The sequence below is a fragment of the Carettochelys insculpta genome, chromosome 16 (assembly GCF_033958435.1).
Source record: "Carettochelys insculpta isolate YL-2023 chromosome 16, ASM3395843v1, whole genome shotgun sequence".
In the NCBI taxonomy this organism is placed as follows: Eukaryota; Metazoa; Chordata; order Testudines; family Carettochelyidae; genus Carettochelys; species Carettochelys insculpta.
The window spans coordinates 4804695-4825583 of NC_134152.1; the positions used below are offsets into that span (position 1 = coordinate 4804695).

General features: G+C 44.1%; 1 protein-coding gene across 11 annotated transcripts in view; it reads left to right on the forward strand.

The window, feature by feature from the left end:
* The first annotated feature begins 872 nt into the window (after nucleotides 1-872).
* NPRL3 (NPR3 like, GATOR1 complex subunit) overlaps nucleotides 873-20889 on the forward strand; it is a 74067-nt gene continuing 54050 nt past the window's right edge. For 2 of the 11 annotated variants that reach the window (XM_075011157.1, XM_075011164.1), the window contains exons 1-7: nucleotides 873-1151; nucleotides 2774-2843; nucleotides 4492-4530; nucleotides 9541-9670; nucleotides 11722-11796; nucleotides 15204-15357; nucleotides 19110-19191. In XM_075011157.1, coding sequence (XP_074867258.1) covers nucleotides 1034-1151; nucleotides 2774-2843; nucleotides 4492-4530; nucleotides 9541-9670; nucleotides 11722-11796; nucleotides 15204-15357; nucleotides 19110-19191 — 668 coding nt within the window. In that variant the 5' untranslated portion in view covers nucleotides 873-1033. Of the gene's footprint in view, nucleotides 1152-1474; nucleotides 2302-2773; nucleotides 2844-4491; nucleotides 4531-8281; nucleotides 8386-9539; nucleotides 9671-11721; nucleotides 11797-15203; nucleotides 15358-19109; nucleotides 19192-20889 lie in introns of those variants that run through there. The other 9 variants (XR_012647810.1, XM_075011161.1, XM_075011158.1 and 6 more) reach the window with 8 other exon arrangements.

Genomic DNA, 20889 nt, shown 5'->3' on the forward strand with positions numbered 1-20889 from the left:
GTGCATCTACATTAGCCAGCTACGTATGCATAAGGTTGTATTAGCTGGCTGTGGTTAACCCCGGCTCACTGCAGTCTTGTAGCCAGAAGAGTACACTTGGGTGGGCCCTGAGTGTGGCTGGGTGGGCAATTTAGGGGGACAGGAGGGACGGGGCCATTTCCTCCCAAACTGGCCTGGTGGGGAGGAGTAATGACGTGGTGGCCAAGGGAAATCAAGGATGCACACTCTGTGCGCAGGGGCTTCCCAGAGCAGGTTCTATCCCTGCTACTCCTGCCCCCCTGCCTGAGCCCCTGGCAGAGCACGATTAGCTCCGGAGTCACGACTTCACTGTACCCGGCTGGAGCAGGCTGGCTGCAGTGGGATTAGTTCCTGAGCCCCAACCCCGCTCCCTGGCTGGAGCACTGAGTGCTGTGTGGTTCGCCCCGACCCCTGGCTGGAGCACTGGGCAGGGTGGCGGAGTGGGACAAGCACGAGGGCAGGAGCGCTGTGGGGCTGCGCGGTGGGCCCCGGCTCAGCGTCGCCCACAGGGTATTTTCCCCCGTCGCTGCAGGGCCCGGGCGGCTGAACGGCGCTGCGGGAGGGAATCCGAGGGGACCAGGGCCAGAAGGGGCGGGTGCACGTAAGGGGTCACTGGGCGAACGGGCGCCAGCGGCCCGGCTGTAGGGCCCCGCGGGCTGGCGGTAGCTGCAGTGGCCGGGGCCAGGTTCGGGCCGGCGGGAGACACGGGGCTCGCCACGGGTAACCAGAGCCCCGGCTGCCGACCGCGGGGCGGTCTCCCGCCTCGCCCGAGCGGGCCCAACCCGGCGCAGCAGCCATCCACCCCGGCGCGGGCCGCTCCGCCGGCCCCAGAGCGCATGCGCATGCGCATGCGCATGACCGGAAGTCCGCCAGCTCCGCTTCTGGGGCGGCCCTTCTAGGCCAGTAAGCGCGAGCATCTCTATGGCCCGCGGGCGCCGCCGGCGCGAGGGAGCTGCGAGGGAGGAGTAGTGGCAGCGGCGGCGGCGCCTCCGCCGCCTGCTCCGCGGGGAGGGGGATGGGCGACAGCACCAGCCCCATCAGCGTGATCCTGGTGAGCTCGGGCAGCCGCGGCAACAAGCTGCTCTTCCGCTTCCCCTTCCAGCGGGGCCCGGAGCACCCGGCCGCGCAGGCTGGTAAGTGACAGCGCGGGGCCACGTGCCGGGCGCATGGGGCGGGGGCGGGGCTTCGTCCTCGGGGCCGGGTCGCGCGCTGGGCCCGCGAGCGTTGGGCGCCGGGCCCGGGTGACGCCCGAGCCGCGGGGGGGTTGGGCGCGCGCGCGCGGCGCAGCGCTGAGGGAGCCGGGGGCCAGGCGCTGGTGGCGTTGCTGAGGCGAAGGGGCGGGACGGCGCCGGTCAGCGGCGCGCCCACGGCGAGGGTTGTGTGTTGTGCCGGTGGTGCGCATTCCGCCGGGCCTCGGTGCAGGCAATAGAACTTATTCCGGCCGTGGGTGGGAAAGACGAGCGGGAACACTGACGAGGGCCCTCACAAGAGCGGCCCAACTCAGGGAAGCGCTGCAAAACCAAGGCAGGACCTCGTGCCAACTTATAGGCTAACATTTTTGGGGGCCTGACCTTTCAGGCTAGAGTTAGAGCCTGTTCCCCTGTGCAGGGGAGCGGGGGGTGTTTTAGGGAGACCCTCTTAAATCAACCACAGCAAACTATTCTGATGTGAAGGAAAGCTGAGGACAGGTGCATGAGGGGATCACACACAACCCTCAGTTTCCATCCCCACTCCCTGCACTCACCATCAGTGCAGGGCCACTTCCGGTGACTCGGGGGTGGGGGGGAGTGTGGTGCTGTTCCCCATTCCCAAGAATGAACTCACTAACTCTTCCTTTATGGGAGCTGAGTATTGCCCTTATTTACCATCTATTAAATCTTCTCTAAAGATCTTTCGACTTAAATGCCATCAATACGTATACTAAGTAGTTCTCTTTCTTTGTTTTCGCCTTAGCTGCACTACTATTTTGAAAGTTCCTGGCTTTAACTATCCCCCTAGGCAAGATTAGGCAATGAATTTGGACATATCTATTCTATTTAGGCTGAAAATGTGCCACAGAGTCCCTAATGGCATCATGTTTTGAGAATACTTTTGTCTTCTGAGGGCTATGATACCTTGGTCTAATTTCAGTTGTTGAGTTTAGCGTGCAGGTTCTGGATGGTGGTGGCAGCTGTCAGTGATATATAGGAGATCAGACAGCAAAGCATATAACAAATAACAGGTACAAGTTGAACCTCCAAAAACTGGCATTCTCTCATCTGGCAACATCTGTGGTCCAACGAGGTGAGAGGCTAATGTGAAAGCCCGGTCACCTTGGTCAGGGAAACCTAGCATGGCCTGTACCCCCAGCAGCAGCTGGCTTCAATGGGGCTAGGGCTAAAGACGTGACCAGGGCTGCAATCAGTCTCTGCAGTGCCAGGGCCAGAGCTGGTGGTTGTGCGTGCAGGGCTTGGGCCTTGCTTGCAGCCCAGCTGGGGTCAGAGTTGGTGCCCATGGGGCTGAAGACATGTCCAGCAGCCTGGCTGGGGCTGGAACTGGCTTCTGCCAGCATCCAGCATCCTGGCCAGAGCTGGTGTCAGCCTCTGCAACCCGCAGCCTAAACATGGTTGGGCCGGTGCTAACCTAGCAGGGGCTGAGGTTTGGGCAGGAAGTAAGGCGGCTCCAGAGGTGGAGGGAAGGGGTGACAATCACTCACTTTTTTTTTGCATGTCACTGTTAAGTGATATGAAATTATCTTCTTTTCCATTTGCTTCAGGTAAGCCAAGGAGCCGATATGCTGTGAATAGCACTAACGACAACACTGAGGACCAAGATGGAGACTCCAGGTAAAAAAGATTTCCCCTTAACCACAAGTTTCAAAATAGAGGAGGAGACTGGGCTATTCTTTCTTGCACATTTGTTGAGTAGGCAAATTTTCTTGTCCTGTGTGAAAGGAGACGTGCATAGAAAAACTCAGAACCGCGTTAAGGTCAGACACAGCCCTGCTACTTCAATCTTTGATGCAATAGCGGGAGCTATAAAAAACCATGAGACTGCTCCGAGCAACTGGTGTTACAGCTTCACTTTATCAAAGGTTTTCCAGTTATTGAGCTCATGTATGTATTTTTTGCTAATACAACTATTTTAATAGCTCAGTAACTTATTAAAACAAAACATTGTTGAAGAGTATACTACTGGTTTTGCTATAACAAGGGTGTACTGTGGAGGCTACTGTGGCAGGCCCTCTCTTCCTGATTGTAGGAACCATCTTCTGTACACGCTCCCTTGTTAATGGTTTTCAGTGAGATTCTCTAACTGTCGGAAGTGTGTATCTTTTCTTCCACCACTTCCTGACAAGCATCTGCTCCCCTCTGATAGCCCATCCACCTATATTTTCTCTCTTTTTCTAAGCACAAACTTGGTGACTCTCCCAAGTATTCTTAGGGGCTTCTGGTCAGTGAAGCACCTGGCTTTCTATCCATCTTTTTTTAGAAACCCATGCTAAGATTTCACTGCTCACACATTCTGTGACATAATTTCTTCCATTCGTAGTGTGCTTCTGGTTTTTTTTTGCTGTAAAGTGTCCAGCAGGAGGCTGAGTTACCTTTCCAGTAGAATTTGAGTTGACATTTTGACTTCAGATACAACTTTAAACATGTCCGGTATAAAGGAATTGGCCAAATTTTCAATTTCATCACCTTTACTTTGGAAACACACCCTTTATTTTTTCTTGAGAGAGAAGCTTTTTTGTTTGCTCTGTCCACTGACCTCTGGGAACCAGCCCAGGAGTAGTAGGAATAGCTGTAGTTGAGAGCAGAGTCAATAAGTGTCTCCTCTGTTCACTGGATTCCTATCACATGGAGGTCTTTATGTCCTTAGCCACAAAATGTTTTTCACTGTGCTCCTCGAAGGCTTTGCTTGCTGACTGGTAGTGGATATGAGATGAGCTGGAGATAGAGCTGACTTTGCCAGAGCTTTGAATCTGGACTGTTTCATGTGAGGTGTGCTTATTCAGGAATAGCAGCAGTTCCATGTGCAAGACTTTCCAAAGAGCCACAAATGTGCATAAAATTAATAATTATCTTCAGCGGCCTATGTCTCGTGTCTCTGACTTTTGAGCTACGCTGCCTCTGCCTTGCAAGTTGACAATGAGGAGAGTTTTTGCTATATGACATTGTGTGTAACTCATGAACACCAGTGACAATCTGCCCCAGGAGATGAAGTTCAGGGATCTTGTCCTCCAAAATCAGTGTTAGTTTTTCTGCAGTTGCATGTGCTAGGTAAGCATTAGTTATAAAATATGCACCAGCAATTCCCTTACTACATACTCTTGCAAATAGTTATCTCTACCGTACAGCAGTTTAACCCTTTATAGTCCATCTTCATTTTTAATATTGTCACTGATATATCTTGTATTACTTTGCTTGTTTTATTCTTTTGTTGTATTTTTGTTTTTGTTTTTGTTTTGTGTTTATGCCCATGTTCCCATTTCAGAGAACAATGTCCTCTAACTGATGAGCAATTGGTTTCAGGGTAAGACCAAACATTCTAAACAATCACCTCTGTCTAGTATGGCTTTCTTTTCTCACCATCCTTTAATTGTGCTTTGTTTCTGATTTCCATTTTATACTGAGCACTGAGTTAATTTGAGCAATATATTAAATTACAGTGTGCATAGGAAATGTATTGCCATGGTCTCTTGCTAGATGATTTGACAAGATCACACTAACATTTTTGTGCTTCCAGTAGTATATGCGGGGGGTGGGTCCATACAGCTGTTTCTGTGGGTTATACAAAAGTAAGCACTCCCACAAGAATTAATGCCCCTGTCAATGAGCATGCTGCACAGTCCTCAGAAAGTTCCATGGAATTGAATCTGGGATCATGTATCACCAGACACATATTTCATCTTAGTATTAATTATCAAACCCTGAATCATGTTCCTTCTGATTACTAATTGATTACTTAGAAGAGCAGTTCAGTGAATAAAGTTATTTAATTCCATTGTAACCTTCCAGTGTGATTCACTGCACAGTGTAAGGAATGACAGCTAGCCACTGGTGTTGTGTTACAAATGATTTTAAAGGTGACCCTTTTACACGTGCCCCATTTTAAATTCATGTGTTGTTCCCAAGAATAATTTTTCAGCTTCCATAACTTTTATACAAAGAAATGAAGAAAATTATTTTAGCGAAAGGAGAGATGGTTTTAAGGGCAGCTTGAGAGTGTCAGTGACCGAGACAGTGGAAATTGTACACATTGGGGAGAGGCTCCTTCTTCCGATCTAGAAGAGAGTACTGGCTGGAGGTTGGAAGAGAGTCTGAAGAAGCTGGCTTGGAGTGAGGGGGAGAAAAATTCCAAGGTCTCCTCACAGACAGCAGCAAGTGGTCAGAGCAGAAGCAAGGCACAGTGGTCTGGCACTCATAGTTTTGCAGATGCTGAGCACAGGGAGCTTAAGAGCTGCAGTTGTATTTTATGCAGTTGTCTTCTCCCGAGGTCAGATGATAGATTCTTAGATTTCTCCTACTTTCTGTTCTTGGACAAAGATGTCTGTGTCTGTCTGAAGGTGTCTTTCTCTGCATCAAAAGAAAATAAAAATAAAAAACTATTGTTGCTACCAGTGCTTCAGTTCCTTGGGTGGTAGTGGTTGTGGCAGCCAACCAGTGCCAATGCTCTCAGTGTTAACTGCTGTATTGTCTGCTGTTGATACCACTGATGGAGTTAAACTGGTAGTAGTGGTGATAAGAGAGGTTTTTTTTTTAAAGCCAAGCCTTAGTGCAAACCAAAAACCTTGGATGTATGGTTAAATGCTGCTTATTCTGCACCCTGGTACATTAAGGGTTCACTTTCTGTTTAAAAATCACAGGGCTTTATGGTCTCACAAGTGCTGGATCTGTCACTGCCTAGGAATGGAATCTCATCAACTTCAGATAAAATGTTATGGCTCTTGTCAGTTGAAGTACCAGTTCCCACTTACTTTAGCCATTTTTACAAACATCAGTACAATTCCGAAAATAGTTTATATATATTATTGTAGCCCTTTGAAGCACTAATCCTGGAGCTGTATCTCACCGTGTTGGTAATACAGACCAATCTAGGCTGGAATAATAAACTGATAAACCCATCAGTCTGCCTTCTCTGTAAAAGCCCAAGGAAATGGATGAGCTATGCATTGTGTCCGAAAGGTTAACAAATACAATTTGTGTGATCAAGGGGGATGAGTTCCGGAGTCAGAGACCACACATGCCTTTGAATAGGCCCTGCTACATTATCAGATTTTTCTCCCTGGAATCAGAGCGCTGCCTATCTCAGGAGCTCCAACTGATCGCCCTGTTGTAGTTTTTTCAGAGGGAGAAAGATCTTTACGGCAGTTACAAATCATTGAGAGATTTATAATTGAAACTAGCTCCTTGATTGCTACCTTGAAGCCAATGAAAAATCAGCACAGATTAAACACAATGTACTCTGCACCAACTTTACCTGCTGATTGGCCTTGCTATGCAGCCCCATGTTGATTGTGTTGTGTTGACATAATCCTGAAGCTATAAAAGCCAGTATAAAGGGGGTAGGTCCCACAGTCAAGACTTTTCTTTTGCCAGTAACAGATATAAAAAATGCCCCATCATCAGGACCTCGCCCTTTCTATTCCCAATTTTGCCATCCATTAGCCGTGTCTACACGTGCACGCTACTTCGAAGTAGCAGCACTAACTTCGAAATAGCGCCCGTCATGGCTACACGTGTTGGACGCTATTTCGATGTTAACATCGACGTTAGGCGGCGAGACGTCGAAGCCGCTAACCCCATGAGGGGATGGGAATAGCGCCCTACTTCGAAGTTGAACGTCGAAGTAGGGCACGTGTAGATGATCCGCGTCCCGCAACATCGAAATAGCGGGGTCCGCCATGGTGGCCATCAGCTGAGGGGTTGAAAGACGCGCTCTCTCCAGCCCCGGCGGGGCTCTATGGTCACTGTGTGCAGCAGCCCTTAGCCCAGGGCTTCTGGCTGCTGCTGCTGCAGCTGGGGATCCATGCTGCATGCACAGGGTCTGCAACCAGTTGTCGGCTCTGTGGATCTTGTGTTGTTTAGTGCAACTGTGTCTGGGAGGGGCCCTTTAAGGGAGCGGCTTGCTGTTGAGTCCACCCTGTGACCCTGTCTGCAGCTGTGCCTGGCACCCTTATTTCAATGTGTGCTACTTTGGCGTGTAGACGTTCCCTCGCAGCGCCTATTTCGATGTGGTGCTGCGCAACGTCGATGTCGAACGTCGACGTTGCCAACCCTGGAGGATGTGTAGACGTTATTCATCGAAATAGCCTATTTCGATGTCTCCACATCGAAATAGGCTACTTCAAAGTAGGCTTCACGTGTAGACGTAGCTATTGTGTCCTAGCCCACTTTGAGTCTCCCCATCCAGTGCAAATGACATAATTAACGCAAACTAGTGATGCACAGGATTCTTTACAAATGGGCAGCTTGAGCTGTAACAATGAGTTGTTTGTTTTGTGACAGCAGCTGTTTTCAGGGGAGGGTGGTCTAGTCAGTTTAAGGAAGCTATATACTTTTTCCTTACTGAATTAATATGTAGTTTGACTGAGCGCTTGGCTCTGAAGACAGCAGCCTAAAAGTAAGCGTCACAGTACCATATCAAACCATCCTTATTCCTCCACTGATGTTGGTGGCAGTTGTGCCTTCGGAGCTGGGCTTCTCTCCGGGACTGCTACTGCCAGCAGCAACACAAAAGTAAGAGTAGCGGTGCAATAATCTCCCTCTGCAATAACCTTGTAACGATCCCACGAGTCCTTTTTAGGTCAGGACCCCCATGTTTAAAACATTGTTAAATTTCCTATTTAAATAGTTGAAATCATGAAATTTATCATATTATGACAGTGAAATTAATTAAAATGGACTGTGAATTTGGTGGGGCCCTACTTATGCCTATATCCCAGCTGCATTCTTTGGGAAACTCTACTACTGGATGCGGCACTGCTCTGTGATGAGCAGTTATGCGTTTGAAAATGCAATGCAGGCATGGTTCCTCCAAAAGTGTGAGGGCCATCATGGCCCTAGCATACCTAATATTTAATAGGTCAAGGATATTCCCAATTTCATGCATTCTCTGGTAGCTGCCGAAACCATTCAGTCAGCACAGATCTTCAGTGTAACTAGGAAAATTCTCTATGACTAGTGTGCTAAATGAAAGGAAGTACAGCTGCTTTTTCATGGGTGAATATATTACATGGTTGTAAATTTTTCTCTTAATTCCTTTAATAACTCACTCAAACAAGACTAGAAATCTTTCTTAAAGGAGTCGCTTCCCTGAGCACTAAGGGCTCATTTGCTGACAAGAGATAAAAGGAGTTCAGCACACACCCACAGTCCACCCTTTTCTGTAAGTGATAGTGTTATCTAGGATACTTGCTTTGGGAAGGAAGGTGGGGTGGGGGAAGGAGACAGGCATGTGCATGCAGCTTTAAGTACAGGAATTTTGTTCCTAGAGAGTTAGTTTAAATGTTTTCATTTTGTTTGGAGCTGTTCTGCTTCAAAGAGGGCAGTTTAGGAAAACCATACAGTAATAAAATAGATTTGCACAGTTCCCAAGGGGGCTTGTGGAGGTGGGGAGTTTCCTGTAGTTCCAAAATGAAATCCATTTTGCTTTGGGCTGAACTCCTCAGCTGATGTGATAATGGATATGATGTAGTGGATCTAAATGGACTAAAATAGTATAAGATCACCTACAGGTCTGCCAGTGCAGTAGCAGAGGGGTTCCTCCCAACAGCTTTTTGGGGAGCAGGTGTTTGGACTTTTTCAAAATGAGCTTCATGTCTTTATAGTGTCTCTTGTGGACATTTGCCCACATGTACATGGATCACATCCTCACCCACTCATAGTAGCATCATATTCCTAGGTCAACAGCAACTGTTTACACTAAGATGTTTGTTAGGAAGGAAGGTACTGTATTGTTACTCCTTTGAATGTAATTGATTAGCTGTGTGTACAAATAGCTGTTTGCAGGCCACCAGTAGTCTGATCCCAGAGTATCTTTCATGGCAATACTTTTGGATCTGAAGAGATGGGACAAACAATGGAAAGAAATTTTTGATTAAAATCCAACAACTCCCCCCATCCTCTACCCCAGCAAACACTTTGTTAAAAAAGATACTTGTCCATTTGAATAAAGGTTATTTTGATACCTAGCTGCTTAGTCAGTTCATTAACCTGCAGCTAAGTCCAGGCAATGACTAACCTGAGCAGGTTTTATATTTTTGCAAGTAGATGCCATCTAATCTTTCCCAGAGCATGTAATTAAATAAGCATGAATCTTCATTCTTTGCCTTTAATGCTTCTCATTTTATAATTCCGGTGATCTGAGAGCTGTGATCTTATGGAATTATTAATTTTCATAATTGAATTCATTCATGGTGTTCCTTTTTAAATACACAATTTAAAACACTCTTTAAGCTCACACAAATGAAATAAATCTGCATTTTGGTTGGGGGGGGGCATGTTTTCCATTAACCGGAGTAACTTGTTTCCACTTTTGAAGGTTTTCAGATGTCATCTTGGCAACAATTTTGGCTACCAAATCCGATATGTGTGGCAAAAAATTTGAGCTGAAGATTGATAATGTCCGTTTTGTTGGCCATCCTACCCTGCTGCAGCATGCCCTTGGGCAGGTATGGTAAGAGAACAGCTGGGGCACTGGGAAACACTTTTATCCTGAGAACTGCTATGGACGACTGCAAATGGTTTATGAAATATGGAGTTCAAAATGTATAGTATGGCTTTGAAACTGTTATGAGCCTCTGATTTTGAGACTCTAGTGTTTGCTTATTTTCTGATGCTAATGCCAAATGTCTAGCCAGGGAATTTTTCACAGAAGAAGACATTCCGAATGGCTCAAACACAAGTGCAACTCAACCATTGCTAATGTTAAATAGAAACCCTAATGCAGATGAGGTTCCAGGGGATCACATCTGTGTTTATCACTCTGCTAGGTGAATTGGATTTTTGGCAGGTTTAACTAAACATAATGGTAAAAATTCTAAAAGTCTCCTGAGTCTTGTCAATCCAATGGTTCCACCATTGCTAAGGCTGGTTTGGCAGGATACAGTTTAGAACATTTTGTTTTTAAATGAAGGGGGTGGTAAAATTTTCCAGCATCTGCAAAGGCAATCTGAATGAAAGTTTCAACTCAAAAGTGCTGCATACTGAAATGGAGTACATGTTTAGACACATGAGCTAGGGAAAGTGTTTCTGCATGAGTCTTGGGAAGGACTTGCACTTTTCTCGTCACATTTTATGATCTCGCTAATAGGCTGTGTCTACACTAGCCCAAAACTTCGAAATGGCCATGCAAATGGCCATTTTGAATTTTACTAATGAAGCACTGAAATACATATTCAGCGCCTCATTAGAATGCCGGCAGCTGTGGCATTTCAAAATTGCTGCAGCTTGCCGCCGCGCCGCTCGTCCAGACAGGGCTCCTTTTCGAAAGGACCCCGGCAACTTAGAAATCTCCTTATTCCTATCTGCTGTTAGGAATAAGGGGATTTCAAAGTTGCCAGGGTCCTTATGAAAAGGAGCCCCGTCTGGACGAGCCGCACGGTGGCAAGCCGTGGCAATTTTGAAGTGCCGCAGCTGTCGGCATTCTAATGAGGTGCTGAATACGTATTTCAGCGCTTCATTACTAAACTTCGAAATGGTCATTTGCGTGGCCATTTCGAAGTTTTGGGCTAGTGTAGACACAGTCATAGTGTGCCAAGGTCAACTGGGCTCTGGAAATTTCTGTGATCATCCATGGTCTGTCCATTTCTCAGTGTCTGTCTCATTTTGGCCATGCTGACATTAGATTTACTAGGTTAATGTGACTGTCAGAAGTTTTGTACTGTCACTAATTTTCACAAGGATTATTAATGGTAAGTAAGGCATGCATGCAGGCAGGCAGTCTGTTGGTTGAAGCACTACGTTGAATAGATTTGTCCTGAGTAAGATGAGATACCATGGAGTAAAGCTTATAAAAACACATAAGTGAGTTTGGAGCCTAATTTCGGTTTTCAAAAGTGATTTCATCCTTAGGCACCTACGTCTCACTGATACAGGTTGCTTTCATGAACTGTGTGTTGGGTCCCAAAGCCCCCGGGAAGTGAGAGCTTTCCATGCTTGGGAGGATTAGGTATCAGCATGATGGAGCTCTGTGGGAATTCAGACGTCGCTTGGCTCGCCTACTCCATCTTGTGGATATGCTTCGTCAATGGAATAATCTAAATTTAACAGCTCCTAATGAAGGAATTCCACCTGTTTGTTTGTCTTGCTTGATTTGATTTTTTTCAAAAGTTTTATGTAGGTGCTGTTTTTTTTGTTTTGTTTTGTTTTTTAATTAAATCTCAAAAGTCTTTTGTGATGAGGAGCGGTTTGGGGAAGAGGTCTCCAAAATACCTTATGTAGGAGATAAGTCTACTTTTGGTTTCGAACCGTATTTGCACAATTTATGTGGAACTACAGTGAACCCCTTTTGAAGGAATAAATGTATAGGTGGCCAATGGTGAAATGCAACAGGAAACTAACTGATCATTAGGTTAAATGAACATTATTTCCATGGAGTGCTGAATTCTCTAAAGGAATTCCTAGGAATCCAGTTTTGTAGAAGTTGCATCTATGTTCCTTTAAAATTATGCCTCAAGTGTACTTGCTTCCTTTCTGTATAATGTGTGTATGTATTTTGCAGGTATCCAAAACTGATCCATCACCAAAGAGAGAGATGCCCACCATGATTCTCTTTAATGTTGTATTTGCCTTAAGGGTAAGGACTGTTTTTAACCAGGAATGAATGTTGTGTTATTTTTAAGGACTCTTGGTTCAGATGCCAGTAACATTTCAGTAGTGTATGTTTTCTGCCTTTCACTATGAAGCAGACTTTCTTAATTTGAAATATATGCAAATGTAAAAACAGGACTGAATGTGACATGAAAGATGCACAGTTCAAAATGCATAGTTAAAATAAAGATTAAGATATCATAGAAGTCAAAAGATGAGCAGCCCTGTCAACTTTTCCAGACTTTTTCTCATGGTCAAGGAATGATTGTTCCAAATAGATCATTTTCTAGCACTTTATCCAGTTTAGTTTTACATATGCCAAGTAATTGGGACTCCCACTCTTTCCTTGGATATGTGTTTTCACATGTGAATGCATTTTCATTAATGCGTGGCTTTTTCTGGACATACCAAATGTTCATCCAGTCATTATTCTTGTTTATGTCATGTCTTATACTGGGTATAATCCCTCTACCCTTCTCCTTTCAACACTCACCCACTTCAGTTTTCACCAGGTACAGTGTACTTAGTTAGCTCTTTTAATCAGTTGCTACAGCCACTGGTTATTTTATGGGTCTTTACTCCATCTCCAACCTGTTGCTCTTTTGCAGGTAAATGCAAAGTTTGAGGTTCTTCTTCATAGTTGAGATCAGCCTTACTGCACATCCTATATGTTTTATGGTGTTCATTTGATAACGTAGACAGGAATCTTAAAGTATCCCTTCAGCAAGAAACACAAGAGCCTACGACTATGTAGGTGCTGCAGGGCCAATGTAATATGGCTGTAAAAAACCTCAACATTTCCATCCTGACTCAACATCCTTACTTAAGATGTTTTCAAATGCAATCTTGCCTCATTGTTTTCCTGTTGGTGTACAGACAAGAGAAAAGTTTCCTGCCTCAAAGAATTGAGCATTGTTTATATTATCTAAAAGAGTATTCCTAGATCCCGGTGCTAGAGGCACATGTATGGTTCTTCCAAGCACAGAATTTCTGCCTCTGAAATGTGGAGTCATTAATACATTTACTGTTCGGTAGATATTTCTGTAATTCTCATTGTCATGGCATTTTACGGTATTAAAGACGTATCAAATACATCTGCACTTAAAGAGCCAACACTGGTTTCTTTATGTAGACAGCAAGTGAGTGGACTGGAGATCCACTTGGTAGCAGGGCAATAGAAGGTGGAATGTTCCTTTCAACCCAGAGATCCTAATGATTGTACTGTAGCCTCTTCTGTGCTTGTGTGCTGTGAATTCTTAGTGCACTTGGTGTGCTTGGAAATTTGAATATACTTGAGAATTAGTGATCTCACAGTAAAGAGTGTACTTTTCAGGGAGTTGAGGGAGAAAAGTGGGTAGAGGTCTGTTCAGGCCCACAGGTATGCTCAGCTTCAATTCAGGTGTATGGGTGCCTATAGAATATGCAATGAGCAGCTTGCACATGTAAGTAGATCAGCTTCCCAGAAGTGTTTGCTCTCAAATTTAATAGTACTCCCTCCTGAGCATACCCTGGATGCAGTTTTCTAACACCCGTAATGAATTTCCAGTTGACCTTTTCCAAACAGCACCATGAACACACACCTCACCAAACAACTGATAGATCAGATTCCGAAATTCAGCATTTCTGAATAATCCAAGTGGTTTTTTTTAAGGTCAAGCAGGCAACCTGTTTATAATAAACAATGATCATCCAGAAGTGTAGCTATTACGTTTTGCAGTGAAATTTTCCTGCTATACATACACAACTCAAAAACAGCTGAAGAGGCTGTCCTCAGAGCAGAACCCGTAATGAAAACATAAGGTGCACAGTGGTACAAGTTGTTATGAAAGAGTGCTGCCAGTGAAACAAAATCTGAATAAGTGGGTCTTGCTCATAACTTAAAAAATTTGTTAGCCTTTAAGGTGCTGCAGGACTGTTTTGTTATTTGTGAAGCTACAGGCTAACATGGCTACCCCTTGGAGACTAGTGAAACAAAGGTTTTTCTATTACGTTAATGGGTCGTTTGCTGTTGATTGTATGTATGATGCCTAAGTTCTTTCTGACCAGGCAGAGAGGGGTTTCTGTTTGAGTTTTAAAAAGTTAATAGAAAGATGGATTTATCCCAGAATTGAATTCAGAAAATCTAAAATGCATAACCATCATCCTGAGGCTGGCTTATGCTGAAAACATTGCTCATTCGTTCACATGTTCTGTGCAGCAACTTGATGAGTTTGCAGTGAAGCCATTGACTTCAGTATAGTTTGTATTTCTCTATAATCTAATTTTTAATGGCCCTCTTACAGGGAATAAAAGCAGAAGTTTTGGCTTTGTAGTACAGCTGTAATTTATTTTAGTCACTTTAAGCAGCACTGCATTGTATTTATCAAAATGACATTCCCTTACTTCTTAGAGAATTGTCTCTGAAACATACAGCGTGTAAAGCAAATGGAATTAGTGTAACAGACAACTTCATCAAACTGTGGGTGGAGGTACTTTTAAGATAAAGGTGAGAGTCCATCTGCTGGAGACAGACGGCCGGCTAAGACCCAAATGTTATAATCAGTAATGATCCTGCTTGTACTAAGTTTCAGCCCTACCAACGTGTCGTGACTCAGCAAAAATGCTGGCCTGTGAAAATGTTGACTCATGATTTTCTACTTGTCATGCCAAGTTATCTGCTGCCTGAAACTTAAATTCCTTTAAATGTCTTAACAAACATACAGCAGCTGCTTACTGCACCCTTCCTGGCTTAGAAGCAGCAAGCCCCACCTTTTCTGCTGTATGTGACAGATATACTTTCCAGCACTTCATTCTAGGGATACATACAAATGAAAAGGTTTTAAATAAGAAATATTTGTGAAACATGTGGAGACTTAAATCCAATTCCCTTTTCTCTGGGATTATTATTTCTTCAGTGAAATGTTGAAAATGCCAAAAGCCCAGTCATCATTCATGAGACCTGAGTGCTGGGACGTGTATTTTCATTGCCCAGGGTCCAAGCATTTTCATGACTCTGTCCCTGTTTCCGTGTAGTACCAGGATTTGATTCAGGTGAAGAATATTAAAATAGTAGTGGCTATTTGATTTGCAGTCAGCGTAATAAAACTGCTGAAGCTTAGATTAAAATGAGTAAAACTAACATCAGTGGTACAGCCTGGAGAAATGGAATGTTGGTAAAAGCTGCGTCATTCCTTCTAATGCTCTGAAGAGCTATTCTGTAGCCGTTGTTTTAGTGAAAGGTCCAACAACAAATGAGAGGCAATGGCTTACTTTCAACCAAACTAATAAAGATGATTCATTATCTTTAAAGTATTGAAAATAATTTGTCCAGGAGTGCTACACCTTTTTTGAGTCGAACATCAGATGTTTGGCAACTATGAAATATTGACTAGGTCTGTTCCTTATTACCTGTAGGCCAACGCAGATCCGTCAGTGATAAACTGTTTGCATAATCTCTCTCGTCGAATTGCCATAGTTTTACAACATGAGGAGCGTCGTTGCCAGTACCTGACCAGAGAGGCCAAGCTGATACTAGCCATTCAGGATGAAGTGTCTGCCATGTTGGAAAGTGAGTTCTGAGCTCAGGTTGATGGAGAGCTTATTTTATGTGTAAGGTAGTCAGTCATTTACTGGCCAATTTAATGAATAATCTATTTGAATGCAGATTACCAGGGTTTGAGAATGTTAGTATTATATGTACTTATACAGGTTGAATCTCTCTAGTCAAGCATGCTAGCATCCGGCAGCATCCGTAATCTGGTATGATTTTAGTGGCCAAGTTTCCCACAATCCCATAAAATTTGTTTACAGCCACAAGTCCTGGATCTCAGAGTTCTGTGCTGTTATGTACCTGTAATTTACCTCTAAATGTCTCCTAAGAGCCCAGTAAGCATTGGGTGTGTTGGTAATGCTGCTAGACAATATTGACTTCCCATGGTCTGGCAAATTTTTTCGGCACTGGTCAGGTCCCAAGGGCGCTAGACAAGAGCCGTTCAACCTGTAGTAACAATGAGGCAGTAGCAGGAATCAAGAGAGGAGATGGGTTACAAAGTGACTTTAGCAAGCAAATCTTTTGCATCTTGAGCCTTAAATTCTCAGTCTGATTTGGGGATCTTGTGCAAAATCAGGGTCTCAAGTTAGTCTGTATATAAAAGCCATCTTTTTACTGCTTGGCATAACTCCCAGGTTCTGCTTGAGAGAAGTTACCCAGAATGTAATTTCCAGATGCATTTACGCAAACAAAAAAAAGTAATGAGACTAATTCCAGTTTTGGAAAGAGTTGTTTATAGAGGAAATACTGCAACAGCATAAAATATTCTCCTGTACAAGCTTACATAATTTATTCCAATAGTTGAGTCTCATTGTTAAAGCCAGTGGAGGGTGGTGATATGTTTGAAGTCAACTATGATACTGTGTGTTAGTTATTAACAAAGGATCACTGCTCCTAAGATACAGTAGTGTGGATCCAAGTGTGCATTCCCACAGAGTAGGGCTGTACTGGGAAACCCACAGAGATTCTTTGTTTTAGTAGTTTTTCTGAATCTCACTGATTGAGTGAGCAAAGTAGGAGAAGTAATGTCTTTTATTGGACCAGCTTCTGCTAGTCAGAAAGACAAGCTTTCAAGCTTATGCAGAGCTCTTCTTTAAAGATGCTCTTTCTCTAATATTCTGGGACTGACATAGCTACGACAATGCTGAGTGCTGTATATGGCTCATTTGGGCAAACCGGCCTTATGTTTCTGCTTTTCCCTTCACCTGAGTTCTTGAGGTAACAACTCTCCACCCTATAAAATGGTCTTCTGGTGGTTCTTTTCTCTGTAATTCCTGCCAAAGACTCCCATGTGCATGCAGTCTTTGAAAGAGCTCTGTTACTGCAGAATTTTTTGTGCTTGCTACTTTTTGTTCATTTGTTTTTTAAGAAAACAAATCAAACCTGCTTGTGTGTTTAAAGGATGTCATTTCTGTGCAGAGCTGAGAAGAGGTTTGTCACTCTTTTCTGGATGGGTTTATTATTGTCATTTTTTGGCTTGTTATAAACTCAGCATAGGATGTCACTATGATGCTGAAAGAGCAATCAACGTAGCAAGGTCTCAGCATTGGCGTGTGTTTTGCACAATGTGGCTTTGCACAAGTGCCAGTTTGTGCATGATTTTTTGTAAGGATTCCTGTGTATAAAAACATACAGTGGCTGCATGAACTACAGCTGAAGTAAGCTCTCTCATGGTTCACTTAGCTTACCAGTTTGTCAGCGACCACCTTTGGTGTTTGCAAAGGAGATTTAGTCTGATGTTTTGAAACATGAAACAGTGAAAAACTGCACTTTACAGGAGAATGAAGTATTCACCAGTGACAGCTCTTCTGGTATGCTCTGGTATCTTGGTGTAGACGGAATTTACCTTTCTCATGCTTTTGAATATAAACAAAGGGACATTCTGTGAATGGGGCCAGTTTGAATTGGATTCTATGTCTTTCATTGTTCTGCCTGCTTTTGATTCCACTTTCCCTTATATTCTCTGAGATTACCTGTAGTGCATAGAGATGCCAGCTCTGCAGGTGAAGGAACTCGGTTACTTTTGTGATTAGCTCTTCTTCTGTCTTTCACTGGGAAGTATGAGTGACACAGCTTTGCCTTCTAGTGCTTTTGACACCTAGATATGGAAAAGTGTTGGGTAATCTCAAATCCAGTTTTCCCATTCCGTGACACTGTACAGTAGTCCCTTGAGTTATGCAAGGGGTGCGTTCCCACGCACCCCTCGCATAACTCGAATTTCACGTAAGTCAGAGGGTGGCTTTTTTCCCCTTGCAGAACTCATGTTCTGCAGCCAGGGAAGCAGCAGGAGCACCTGGAGCTCCTTTTGAAAGGTAAGTCCTGGGGTGGGGGGTGGCAGTTGGGGAGGGTTAAGCCTGGCGGTGGGTTGGGGCTGTGGGAAGGGGGCAGGGAGGTTAAGCCTGGGGTGGGTTAGGACTTTTGGGGGAAAGAGGGGGTGAGCTGGAGCCACGCGTTGGGGTGTTTGAACTGGGGTGTGTGGGAGGGTGAGCAGAAGCCATGCACGAGGGTGGGGAGCTGGAGCTGAGCCGTGGGGGGTTTGAACTGGAGTGGGGGTGGTGTGAGCTGGAGCTGCGGATTGGGGGGAGTTGAACTGGGGCTGAGGGGAGCAGGATTTTGAGTTGCACTTAGCTCACGTTAATGCAAGTGAAGCGTAACTTGTGATTGCACATTTTGAGGGTTTACTGTGTACCAAGCTCTCTGGCCATCCTCGAGAGAGCTTTCCATTTTACATGTAGTTTCCATGACCAGTGGAGATGGTAACATGGCACTGTTTCAATCTGTTAGAAAGATGTGTCTCTTTTTAAGGTCACTCAGTAAAATTTTCCAAAACAGCTATGTCTCATTTTCAGAAGTGACTTAAACACTTAAGAGCCTGTAATTTTGCTGAAAGTCAGTGGGACTGAGACACTTTTGAAAACGTTACTTGCTATGTTGTAACCTATATTGTGATATAAGAAACTTAAGTCTGTTGAGAATGAGCCTTTTGCATGTGCTGCTACAGTTGTTCTATGGAGTGAATTTCTGGAGTTTCACTAATAAACCAGCCTTAACCTATTAAGTGTGTATATGCTAGGCTTTACTTCCACAGGGATACAATGTGTATTGTCTTCCTACAAGCATGAAAAACTAAATCTGAGAAGTAAAAACATAAATAAGATTTAGTCATCAGACTAGTGTGGATACTCATGTTGCACAAAGTTGGATTCAAAAAGAAGTTTATGTAAAAACCAACCAAAAAAAAAAAACTGTGAAAAGTCAATGTGAGGTAAACAGACTTGAATATCATTGACTAATTCAGTGGTGGGCAACCTGTGATCCGAGGGCCAAATGCAATCCATTGTGGATCTGTGTGGCTCGTGTGACATTTTGTTTAATATTGCCCAGGTGAAGGGTTACCAGATTACATTGGTTTCTGTTCACATAGTAATATTAGGAGTAAAAAAACTTAAGTGAGAGGCACTAAAAGCATGGGCATGTGAAGTGAGGTGTCTGCTGATTTCACACAACATTGACTGTGAGAGCTGCACACCTGGCAAATTCTAGATATGCATGCACAGTTAGCAAAACTACCCTCTCCTGGGAGACCATCTTGGTTATGACAATCTTGCAGCCCACTATGGTGAAGGACGGCCACTCACGCAGCCCACTCAGTAGTCTGGCCTGTCTGTTGCAGAGTGTACTGTTGCAGTTTTGCAAAATTTGTGTAACAGTCTGAAAGCAAGGTTTTTCTGTTTTGAAACTAAAGCTTTTTTGTTTTAATCTTTCCATAGCAGCAGATGGCCCACAATCACCTTTCCATCACATTCTACCTAAGTGCAAGCTAGCCCGAGACCTCAAGGAGGCTTATGACAGGTAAGAAGAATTCTCCTGATAGCCCATGGTACTCTGCTTCTTGATGAAATGTCTTTGATCTGCATAGTATTCCTAGCTCCATGTGACATTTGTGTGTTTCCCATCAGTGATGATCAGATCACTGGAAACACCAGTTTGGAAAGGAGATTTGCCTCTTTTTGTACTACATTTGGTTCTGTCTCATCCCAGCCAGTGAACATGAACAAGTACAGAATCCAGAGAGTGAGTGGCCCTTTGGACTTGCAAGATGTGAACTCAGTGGAGATTTGTAGCAATAGGAAGTTTAGCTGTCACAGTAAATCAGAAATATTATGGAGACCACATTGCTGTCATGGTCTCTCTTGTGGGATATTCCAGGGATAATCATCTTTGAGGTTTGACATGGAGTATTTGTCAGGGCTGTATGAACTGTGCTACTCTTCTCTTGCTGATAAGTGGTCTAACAGAAACTTACTTGCAAAGTGTCTCGTCATTAGCGTATTGGGCAGCAGGTCTGCTAGCAAGAGCCCCAAATGTATAATTTTATATTGTCCCCCATGTAACATAGTTGACAGGGGCTGCTCCCACTTCACTTGGTTATACTGTGTGTGCATGGAAATTGAATGAGTGAGGCCTTAGCAGCATATTAATTGTCAAAAGTCTGACAGATCAGTGGTTCTGGCTGGGATTTCAAAGGTGCCTGAAAGAGTTTGAAGCCAAGTTCTCTGAATCTCGGTGAAAGATGGACACCCATCTCCCTTTGGCTTCTGTTGAAAATTCTCACTTGTGTGTCCTTCTGCTTTGACAGTCGTGGCATTGCTAACCCCCCAAATGCAAAGCAAAGAGCTGAATTTGATGAACTAGCACTGGGGTGGCCAACCAGTTAGGGAAGAAGAGCCATGTGGATAGAGTGCAAAGAGCCATGTATTATATATTTTTATCTATCTGTCTATATATATAGATAGATAGATACAAATAAATATATAATACATGGCTCAGTGCCTTCCCACTCCCACAGAGCTGGGGACCCCCATCCCCTCTTGTTCTGCCACAGACTTCCTCGGTGACTTTAGTTAAGTAAATCATTTAATTTCTCTGGACCTAAAGTTCCCTAATCATAGAAAGGGGATAATAACACTTTCCAACTTTGCAGTGTTGTTGTGAGGGTAAATACATTAAAGGCAGGTGCTCAGATACCACTGTAACAGGGGGCCAGAGAAGCATTTTAGATAGGAATGGCTTGTCAGATATTTTCCGTGTTTGTGTTAATGGCTTATGATTTTTATTCTTCTGGAAGAAATTCAGGTCCCTTCAAAGAAGCTGTGGGATCTGATGTGAGTCTGTAAGACATTCTCCCAATTTTATTTTAAAATATTTTTCTTGGCCTGGATTTTGAATATCAGACTTTCACCCAGGTGGGCTTTTAACCTTTTCTTCTGGATTATTTATTCATGGCTCACTGGTGGTCACTGAATAGAATATAGTCTGACCAGTAATACAGTGACATCTAGTGACTGAGAATAGTAACAGAATTTTGAATCTAGGACCAAAATTCATGGTGGGAACTGAAAATCCACAGCAGTGGCCCATCCATTTTTGCCAGCGTGTCAGGAGCTGATCTCCTTTGAGAAAATGTATGCTGGGGCAGGAACTATCTGGGTGAAGAAGAGAACTCTGGAACCCTCATCCAGGCTATAGTGTAAACTTCTCCCACATTAT